Here is an 11,036-nt window from a genome sequence, read left to right on the forward strand (position 1 = left end):
TCAGTGAGGAAACGAGGAGTTCAGTGAGGAAACATCAAGGTGACCGAAGGACACGACGCTAAAAGCTGATGGTCGAGATGATCCGACCAGGCAGAACCTCTGATGGTCCACTGACTGAATCTGAGCTGCTGCTTAACGCTGACGGTTCAATTACTGGACATGGGGGACACAGGGGACTTGAGGGACACGGGGGACTTGAGGGACATGGGGGACTTGAGGGACATAAGGGACACAGGGGACATGAGGGACACAGGGGACATGAGGGACACAGGGGACATGAGGGACACAGGGGACATGAGGGACACAGGGGACATGAAGCAAATAGTGATTTCATGTAGAATTACCCTCTGAAAGTCATCAGAGGTGAAACCAAACAACTGGTCAGTTTGGGATTTTATCATTCAGTTTGCTTCAACCTGACTCCAGTCCGTTTCTCTATAAAGTCCGGTCCTGTTGGTGAGGTGTAAACGCTAACTGACCTCTGACCTCTGGTCCTCCAAACCTCGGTCTGGGTTCAGTTGAACTGAACTCTGGTTCGGTTTGAATGTGAACACCAAGTGGACCGGAGACCGCTCCAGAAGCAGGAAGTGGACTACAGTGCAGGGCATTCTGGGTAAATACAACCAAAGCTAACATGCTAGCCTAGCGCTAGCAGCAGAAATGGCTCCTGGACTTCAGCCAAAGACTAAAGAGAAATCCTCCAACCGCTAAAATCTGACGCCTCCATCTTGTTTCCATCTGGTGAAGAAGGAAGTTGCTCTCAGTGTCTTCAGAGGTTCTTGTGTCGTTTCCTTCAGTGGTTCTTGGTGCAGCGCCCCCACAGGCCAGGAGGGGAACAGGTTGCTCAAAGTGTTTGGTTGGATGTTGTAGTTTTGGTCCCAATAGAACCAGGTCTACCGATGGATGGATGTTAAACTAGTGGTGTAAGACAGACGTCTGGTTCTTCAAAATAAAAGCACTTCCTGTTGCGTTCAGGAAGTGGCTGGTGTTCAGCAGTCAGGAGCGTCAGACTGAATGTTTAAAATACTGAGTCATGATGTTCTCATCGTGTCCGTCTGGTCTGATGAACCTGATGTCATTCTAGTGGGTTTATGTAGGAATAGTTCTAATGTACTCATTTATTCATCTCCATAAATCAGACTTTATAGGAAAATTAAGATATTTTCCTCAGTTTCTTCTCAGCTCTACATATTTAAATCATGTTAGGTTTAAATATGTCTAAAGCTCACAGGCTGTCCTTTTCCTCATGTTGGTTGTTAATATAGAAATGTAAACATGATAAACATTCATTTAAATGTTTGTGTGATATTTCTGCCCATGGCAGCGAATGAGTTTTGCTGATCAGAGTCGATGTGAGCGACTGCTACCAGAATCTGGGGCGACCTGGTTCCAGTAAATTGGAAGAAAAAAGCTGCTTTTCTCCAGTAAATGTGCAAGAGTCATTTCTTCCTCTCATCTGTGGTAAATGATGTTATTTGTGAACATCCATCAGCCTGGCCATATTTCCTCCACATTAGCCGTGCATTAAGCATCATCAGGTCCTGCTGCTGGGCGTGAAGCCCCAGATGTGCTGCTGAACGGATGGAGCCGTTATTACTGCAGCCACTGCAGCTTCTGACGTTTATTACGTTTCGTAGCAGAGGAGGTTCATCAGTCATCCTGCCTGTTGGAGAAAATCATGCAAAAGAATCATGAAAAACAATAAACTTTACTGGAAACACCTCCGCTGGCTCCAACATGTCTCTGCCCGACTTTGTGACCCAACGGCCAGACGGAGGTTAAAGAAAAGCAAAAGCAAAGGAGGAGGATTAGCAGAGCTGCTAACAGCTGATGGACTCATCCAGGAAAATCGTCTCTGCTGCCTGGATGTTGAGCTGTTAGCCTGTCGGCACAGTGATGAGGGTTCAGTCAGAGGCCCTTTCAGAGTTGTTGCAACACTGACTGCTACTGGAGCATCAGCTTCTATCATCAGCAAAATTCATTTCAGTTCAAGCCAAACAAACAACATGAGAGCGAGTGGACAGGAGGCGCCGCCGCTTCATTAGACGACCAAATAATAAAAACATAAATAATCATGAAAAGCAACAAATCGAGCCGCAGACAGGTGTATGAAAACTTCTGAGCTGCAGGGTTTGCAGCAGAAATAAAGTTTTCTTTAATTATTGTTGCTCCAGTTTGGCCTGTCACAGTAACGATGAATCCTTCCACTGATTATTGTGATAAACATTATATTGTTTTGTTGTTTCAGCTAAAAGATAAAATCAAGAGTCTTACTGGTATTTGGTGAGGAAAACGGCTTTGAACTGGGAATCCTGGTGAAACTGGAACCCCGCCTGCAGCTGTAACTGGTTAAACGGGAGAGCAGAGACGTGGCAGCCATCTTTCTTCTGGGAGTTTCATTAAGCTAGCCGCCGACACGGATCAGCTTAGCAGAAACTTCTAACCCGATTTATCCGGGAGAAAAACGAGGCTTCAGCAGCAGCTGGAATATTTCATCTTTTATTGTGTAAAATCACTGAAAACTCTTTATGATGCACCAATAAAACCTGAACATTGTTCAGAACCGGGAAGTAATTCATCTGCTGGTTGGTTTCTGTGCTTTGAATGAACCAAACGGCGTTTCGCTCCGACCGTCTGATTCCTGTCGCTGGACTCACTTTGCTTCTGACCTCAGATTCTCCTGAATGAATAAGGCGCCCTGTGTGTGTGTGTGTGTGTGTGTGTGTGCGTGCGTGTGTGCATGTGTGTGTGTAGATAGATAATACTTCATATTTTAACACATCATGATCAAATTATCGAGTTCCTGTTTTTAATTCTGTGTTTTTTCAGCTTTGACTCTGAACAGAACAAACTGAGAGATGAATCTTTTCTCACTGCGTCTCTCAGGAGTGACGGCCATCTTCTCGGGTCATTATCACCGGAACGCCGGCGGCTGCCACGACGGCCTGGACATGGTGGTGACCTCCGCCATCGGCTGCCAGCTGGGTGACGACACCCACGGCGTGCGGCTGGTGGCGGTGACGGCCGATGCCGTGGTGCACCGCTACTTCAGCCTGGAGCAACTGGGGCAGCGCGGCGTGGACGAGGAGCTCAGGAAGATGCTGCAGGCCTGCTGACTTCCTGTCTGCTGACTTCCTGTCTGCTGACTTCCTGTCTGCTGACTTCCAGGAAAAACTAAAACTAAACCACTTCCAGCCTCACACACTCACACATTATTCTAGGAACCTTTAAATCATCTTCATGTAATCGTTGGATGGTTAGTCACGCAACCTTGGAGGTGGTGCGCCACCAATAATCTTCCTGTGGGAAACAAACACTGAGAATTGAGCCTAACAGAAAACAAACTTGGTGTGAAAATAAACAAAATGAGCTTTTTAAACCTTTTTAGCCTTTAGTTTTCACACAGGAAGATCATTGTAGGTGCAATCCTCAGATTAGCCGTTAGCTTTAGCTTCCTGGACCAGCTCAACAAGGAGAAAATAAGAGAGGCAAGATATTACCTGCTTATACCTGATCCGGAGAACCCCAGATCGGTAATGTTGGCCTCGTTAGCGACTATGTAAGCGTTTACTGTTAATGAGTCTGATCTAGTTCTTAATTTCTGGAATATGATTTGAATCTTTGCAGAAAATTAATCTTTAAAAAGCCCAGTTATTGAATTTGATTATGATCAGACACATTATACAGCAGAGAATTGATTATTTAAACAAAATCTTTAACATGCAAATAGAAACAACTATTTCTTGTTTGTTGACGACAATTCAAGATGGTCGTCAAGGAAAATTCATAATGGGACTAAATGTCATCAGACATTAATACTGTCAAATGCTACATAATTCAACCCATAGAAATCATATTTACTAATATCTTTATTATTCAAAATGGCCACCATGGTTACCATAGTAAATTAAGTTTTTCCACTAAAATCGCCAGTTAAATCATAGCCTACATAAATATTTTCTTGATCTTGTTTCTGGAGGACATTTTTCAAAATGGTCATCATGGAGAATATGTGTTGGCACTAAAGCCAGCAGTAATTACTGCTAGTTGTTGTCACAGCTGACCAAAAGTTAGCTTCACTAACCAATAATATGCTAACCAAGAATGGTATCTATGCTAATGCTAAATCACCAAGTACATAAAATATATTAGCAAAAGCTAATGCTACACACAGAAAAATTAGCTCTGCTAACGCTAAACCACCGAAGACTTAGAAATACCTAGCAGAAGCTAACACTAGCCGTTGAGCCAACTGTCTCATATCTTCTCCTTCCAGCTAACAACAGAGTCCTCAGTTTGCGATTTTTACATAATATTTTAAAGTTGTATAGATATGACGACCAAAACATCTGATGTGACAAAGTTCATGGGGAACATTTTCTGTCAATAACTGATTTAAAAGACTCAAAAACAGCGGCCATCTTGAACAATGTCTGCCTGAAATTGAAGTGGCTGATGGGAAATATGGAAACATCTGAGAGGCTAGCATGCTAATTTTTGAGATTGTTTTCAAAACTATAAAGATTTCTTCAGTAACAATCAGCTCAGGTTTGCTGTTCTGAAGCGACTTCCTCCATGTGTCCTGAGAGTTGCCATGGCAACCGCTGAGGACCGTTTCACTCCGACAGCCGGGTTGGTGTGTGGAACACGACGAGTCCGTTTCCTTCATTTCCTGTCTGAAGGAGCTTCACTTCCTGTTCGGTTTTTATGTCCTGGTGGTGGCCAACACCCACACACACACACACACACACACACACACACACACACACACACACACACACATGGCCCCAACAGGAGAACCTCGGTCTGGATTTAAGGACCGTCGCTTTGCTGTGTCTCCATGTTTCTAATGAATCCTCAAATTCACTCGACTGTTGAATGTATTTTATAATAAATGTTGATTTTTATTAAATTACTGCATTGTGTTGCTTCTTTTATTTGAATTTGGTTTATTTCTATTGCGCAATTTAACCTCAAGACTTGATCAGTGCATTGAGTTCTGTTATTATTGATGGTTAAAGAGTTGAAGTGTTGCATTATAAAGTTTCCCTGCAGAACGTTGCATTGAACAGTTGGTTCCACATGACGGATCAGGATGATCAGACTCCAGATCTGGTCATCTGGATCATTTCTCCATATTTAGTTAATATCCAGACTTCAGTTCATTAATAATAATTGGGACAAAATGATCAGAAAGTAAAATCTTCCTAAAATAGAAAATATTGGCTGCAACTCAAATTGGCGACTTTTACTCAAAGTAAACTTTGCTGCATGCAAATCTGCTTTTAATTAATTAATTTGATAAATGAATAAATACAGGAAACATTTTCATATAAAGATAAAAATCCTGATTTTACTGATCAGAATTGACTAAAGTGTGTTCTTTTTTCCAAAATGTTGGACCTAAACGCCTTTATGGCCAAACTAAAATGTTTTTTACCTGCTGAACAATAAACTAATCATGCTGTACTTTAATTAAACACATAATGGAGTCACGTTTGCTGCTGGAAATCTAGTGAAAATGATTCTAGATCTCAAACCTAAAGATGGTTCTGCAGGTTTCTGAGAATCAACTGGAAAATATGGAACAGTCCTGATATAAGACACACAGTAGGTGAAATAATAAACTGTGACGCTGAATTTAAGTTCATTTTGACCCTGTGGAGACAGATTCATATGAAATCTGATTATTTCAGGTCTTAGTGAAACTCAGCAGTCGGTGGAGCTGAAACCGATCTGGAGGACATCGAGCCACTGAAATGACGGAAACGCTGCAGCTTGGCGAGCGACCCACCAGGCCCCCCAGTTCTCCCAGTCCTCCCAGTCTGGCCGGCAGCCCAGAGGGCGAGCGGAGGGGCCCAGATGGTTCGTTCTGTCAGCGGGCGCAGCGCCATGATGGGAGGCAACCTGACGTCAGCCATGACTGGAAACGCCAACTTTCATTTGCTTCCCTCCAAAACACCTGCAGAGAGCGGAGGTGTGTGTGTGTGTGTGTGTGTGTGTGTTATCAAGTCCTAAAGAGATGCAGTTTACACTTGTTGCATAACTAGAAAAGGTACAGAAACATCTAAATGACGTATATTTATTTACTAAATCTTTGAATTCTGGAAAACCTTTTCATCTTTATTACAGTTTGTTTGTTTCTAATCACCAACATTAAATAAAATGTTTCTGCTCCGTATTTTAGTCCTAACTTCACTTAAAGGTGTCCAGTCTACTTTAATCCAACTCCAGTCTGTCTGCCTAGTCAAAGTCCAGTTTGGTTGGTCAGGTGTGAATACTAACTGACCTCTGACCTCTGGTCCTCCAAACCTCGGTCTGGGTTTGGGTTGAATGTGAACACCAAGTGGACTGGAGACCACTAAAACAGCAGGAAGTGGACTATAGCGCAGGGCATTCTGGGTAAATACAACCAAAGCTACCATGCTAGCCTAGCACTAGCAGTCCACTTTAACCCACAAACAGATGTTGATGTTTTGGTCCCAAAAGAACCGAGCCTACCGGACCATCAGCAGGGAAACGGCTCTAATCTCTCCATAAGGTGCCAGTTTGCTGGGTCTCTTTCCCTCAGACATTTTTCCTGACTTCCTCCTCACTGAATGAATCGTCATGAACTGAATTGTGAACTGGAAGCTTTGCAGTGTTCTCCTCATATGTAATTATTTTTCTGCACTGATTTCCAGGTCTGTTGGTTTTTTAAAAGCTTTCTGAATCTTCTGGCTGCGTTCTCAGATTCATTTTTCAGTTTTTCTCTGTAAATGAGTAAAACTATGAGCTATCAGACTGAAGCCGACTGAAAACGGAGAAGTAGAAATGTTGATGGCTCATTTGGCTTCTGCTGAAATCTCCCTGGAAGGATTTTGGTTCAGGCTTTATGACATCCAGCATGTGGCCGGCTGTCGGGTTGGAAAGTGAGACTTTAACATTTTTGCACCTCTGAAAGGTTTTGTTCTGTTTTCCAGGCTGCTGGAAAACAGCCATCATGAACTCTGCTCCGTTTCCCTCATCAAACAGCTTAGAGAAAAGGTTCAGTCGGAGGTTTTCCTTCTTCTTAGCGACCCAATGGATTCATGGACAGCGAGTAAACCTTTTGAAAAGTTTTAATTTATAACTGATGTTATAAAGAGCAATGGATGTTTTGTTCTCTTTATGGCTAAATGTTATTAGCATACTGTCCAGAATGATGCTAGCTTGCTAGCTGAGGGCGTTTCATTTAATTCCTTGTTAATTTATAAAGTGTTATCTCTATTTTTCTTTCATATTCATGGTGAAAACTGTTTTTTTAAACGTTTATTACTTGTTGAAGTTTACTGCAGCGGTTGCTTTGAGTTGAATTAGCTCGGCTTTAGCTAAAGCTTATTGCTGTGGTAGAATGTTTGAAACTATAATGTGGAAAAATGTGAAAAGGGTCACAAGTTTATGTACAAGGTTGTAATTATTGTTTACACTTATTTGGAATTATTGCTTTGTGTTTTAGAACGGCCTAGTCAAAGTCCAATCTGTGGTTCCCTCCATTCTGCACGTGTGCAGAGCTGCAGGTCGGTTGTGCCAGGTGTTTATTCGGAAACACTTTTCACATTTTTATTTCTTCATTTCCACTGTTGAGTCATCATAACAAATCTCAGTGAAATTTATTGAGATTTGAGTTTGTAACTCGACAAAATGTGGAGCTTAAAGGAGTTTTCCACCAAATGTTATTAAAAATCTGTTATTAAAAATTCATGTAAATGTGAAGAATGTTTCAAGAAGAGATTAAATGTAAAATATTTCAGAGGACAGAGCAAACAGAACCAGAACAGGCAGAGGTCAGGCAGAGGTCAGGCAGAGGTCAGGCAGAGGTCAGGCAGAGGTCGGCTCCCAGCTAAATAGTTCTGGTGGGTTAAACACTGATGGGCAGTGAGTGTAAATCCTTGCTGCCGTTCTGTCTGTCTCCGTCTGAACCTGAGAAAACGTTTTTTCTCCGTTCACTGAGTCAGATGTAGAACAGAAGGCTCTCTGTGACATTTACCCACAATGCTGTTCTTCACACCACCAACTGGACTCCCACTCTCTGGGTGAGGAGGGAGGATTGTTTTGGACACAGAGCTCAACAACAAGCCGCCTGCTGACTAAAAACAGATAAAAGCTATTAGCGGCGATCTGGGTGGAGGAGGAGCAGGACCGCAGTGTTCCTCCAGGGGGCGCTGCAGCCCCGCAGCTACCTCACAGCATCAGGGTTCACTGCAAACTCTCCGCTCTCATTGAGTCATTTGATATAGAAGCTCTATGTGATTTGATCAAAATAATTCTACTAGTTAAGTGAACCGCANAAATAATTCTACTAGTTAAGTGAACCGCAGTAACGGTTTCCGACCCCAAAGTGACTCGCAGCAGCACTCTGTTCACGGCAGTAAAGATGGCTGCCGCAGCGCTCTGTTTACAGCTGTAAAGATGGCCGCCGCAGCGCTCCGTTTACGGCAGTAAAGATGGCCGCCGCAGCGCTCCGTTTACGGCAGTAAAGATGGCCGCCACAGCACTCCGTTTACGGCAGTAAAGATGGCCGCCACAGCGCTCTGTTTACGGCTGTAAAGATGGCCGACACAGCGTTCCGTTTAGGCAGTAAAGATGGCCGCCGCAGCGCTCCGTTTACGGCAGTAAAGATGGCCGCCGCAGCGCTCTGTTTACGGCAGTAAAGATGGCCGCCGCAGCGCTCTGTTTACAGCAGTAAAGATGGCCGCCGCAGCGCTCTGTTCACGGCAGTAACGATGGCCGCCGCAGCGCTCTGTTTACGGCAGTAACGATGGCCGCCGCAGCGCTCTGTTTACGGCAGTAACGATGGCCGCCGCAGCGCTCTGTTTACGGCAGTAAAGATGGCCGCCGCAGCGCTCTGTTTACAGCAGTAAAGATGGCCGCCGCAGCGCTCTGTTTATGGCAGTAAAGATGGCCGCCGCAGTGCTCTGTTCACGGCAGTAACGATGGCCGCCGCAGCGCTCTGTTTACGGCAGTAAAGATGGCCGCCGCAGTGCTCTGTTTACAGCAGTAAAGATGGCCGCCGCAGCGCTCTGTTTACGGCTGTAAAGATGGCCGCCGCAGCGCTCTGTTTACGGCAGTAACGATGGCCGCCACAGCGCTCTGTTTACGGCAGTAAAGATGGCCGACACAGCGCTCTGTTTACGGCTGTAAAGATGGCCGACACAGCATTTTGTTTAGGCAGTAAAGATGGCCGCCGCGGTCTGTGGATGGATTTCATAGTTGTTGAAAGCAACAGGCTGGTCACCAGATGAAGGAATCTGATAAGTTTACAGTAAAATCATGAAACTGTTGAATGAAGTGGAGCCCTGAGGAACGCCCCATGTCATCGTCACCAAACTGGTTCCAATCCAAACCATTTCAGCACCGAACCAACCAGAACATGTTTGGGCCGCTCCAAGACCTCCAGGACCGGCCAAGCTAAAATAAATGTCTCCTGACGAACTTTTCTCATAATTCTTAATGAATATTTGAAACTAAAGAACTTGAAGTTAATGAAAATAACTTCTATTTGTTGATGCTAATCTCATTTTAAACTCAGATTAAAATGTAATCCTAGTTCTAACAGCCGTTCAAAGACGCCGTTTTCTGTTTGCTGCGTTTTATGGAGGGTGAAGCAGGAACGTTTCTGCTGTTTTCCTGCAGGCTGCAGCTGACAGAGTTTTTCTCTCGTCTGTTTTTGCCAGGAAAGCAGTTTGCATGTTTCATTTACAGACAAACTCACCTTTTAACTCGGTTAGAATCCAAACTGCATCGTCCTGCTTTCTGGGACTCAGCAGTAAGTTCTGCTGGAAAATCTGTTTTCTTTTCACACAAAGATGTTTGAACACTTTCTGCTCTCCTGTCGATCAGAACGCCGGAGCTGCAGGGCGACCCGTCTGAACAGAACCTGCTTCAGTCAGACCGGCTCCAGCCCAGCGGAGCGATCTGATCAATATGACATCAATAGTTTCCCTCACTGTAAGCCATCCTCTGATTGGTTCCAGTTCTCACATATAAGGAGGAATGAATTAGTCAGTAAATAACCATCTGATCTGAAACAGGAAGTCCACCACAGAGCTCAGGATAAGCTCTTCTGATGTTTGGTCCTCCATCATGTCTTTGGTTTCCGGTTGATGTTGCAGGTTTCACTTCGGGTCAGAGCCTCACCTGAGAAACAAAACGGTCAATAAATACAAAAAAAGAAATAAACATGATTCAACCTGCTGGGTTTTTAGCATTTAAAGGATCAGTGTTTCGGTTGTTTTGCAGTTTTCTGGAAGTTTGTTCCAGATTTGTAGTGCCTAGAAGCTGAGTTGCACATTTGTGTCCAGTTCTGGGGAAACAGAGCAGATCAGAACCAGAAGACCTTTTGGATTTTTGGAAATCAGAAAATGTCCACATTTTTTGTGAAATGTTCTCTCTTTTTATTCTATCTGCAGTGGCTCTAAAGCCGTTTTCGCACTGCAAGGAACGGACCGGCACGCTTCGGTCCGGTTCCACCCGAACTGCAGCCCTGTTGTGTTTGCATATAACTGAGGGCGCCATCGAAGCTGTGACGTCATTATGTTTGAAACTAAACGGGTTCCATGTAGCGGCCGAAGCCTTTTCCTCAGAGATGCAGAAAACTTCCTCTTTCCTCGCTGACCGATCCAGTTGGTTCTGGACTCGTTCATCAGGGAGTAAACGGAGGAAAACAATGACCTCATCATGGGACCAGGTAACAGCAGAATACTGAGAGGAAGTCATCGCAAATTAAAAATAATAATAATAGAAAAATATTAAAAACAGCACTCTTTACAAAATACAGTAAGAACAGTTTAGTGAGAGCCAGCTGGACCCGACCAACAGCTGACTCTAAACCAATCAGCTGCTGATTCTAAGCAGAACCGCTTGGCCCGATTGGAACCACAGCTGTTGTGGTTCCAAGGAGCCGGGTGGAACCAGGTGGAACCAGGTGGAACCGGGTGGAACCGGGTGGAACCAGGTGGAACCGGGTGGAACCGGGTGGAACCAGGTGGAACCGGGTGGAACCGGGTGGAACCGGG

General features: G+C 44.3%; 1 protein-coding gene and 1 long non-coding RNA gene across 4 annotated transcripts in view; one reads left to right on the top strand and one right to left on the bottom strand.

Annotated features, from left to right (window-relative positions):
- Positions 1–11,036, top strand: part of cpped1 (calcineurin-like phosphoesterase domain containing 1) — a 26,156-nt gene that overhangs the window by 3,694 nt on the left and 11,426 nt on the right. The window contains exons 3-4 of one of the 3 annotated variants that reach the window (XM_016666763.1): positions 2,887–3,135; positions 3,166–4,912. In XM_016666763.1, the coding sequence (XP_016522249.1) occupies positions 2,887–3,116 (230 nt within the window). In that variant the 3' untranslated portion in view covers positions 3,117–3,135; positions 3,166–4,912. Of the gene's footprint in view, positions 1–2,886; positions 4,913–11,036 lie in introns of those variants that run through there. The other 2 variants (XM_016666764.1, XM_007543262.2) reach the window with 2 other exon arrangements.
- LOC107834833 (uncharacterized) lies at positions 4,343–7,349 on the bottom strand. Its single transcript, XR_001660656.1, has 2 exons — positions 6,628–7,349; positions 4,343–6,580 (listed from the first exon to the last, which is right to left on the bottom strand). It is a non-coding gene; the product is annotated as an uncharacterized LOC107834833 (long non-coding RNA).

This window comes from Poecilia formosa, unplaced genomic scaffold (assembly GCF_000485575.1).
Source record: "Poecilia formosa unplaced genomic scaffold, Poecilia_formosa-5.1.2 Scaffold790, whole genome shotgun sequence".
NCBI lineage: Eukaryota > Metazoa > Chordata > Actinopteri > Cyprinodontiformes > Poeciliidae > Poecilia > Poecilia formosa.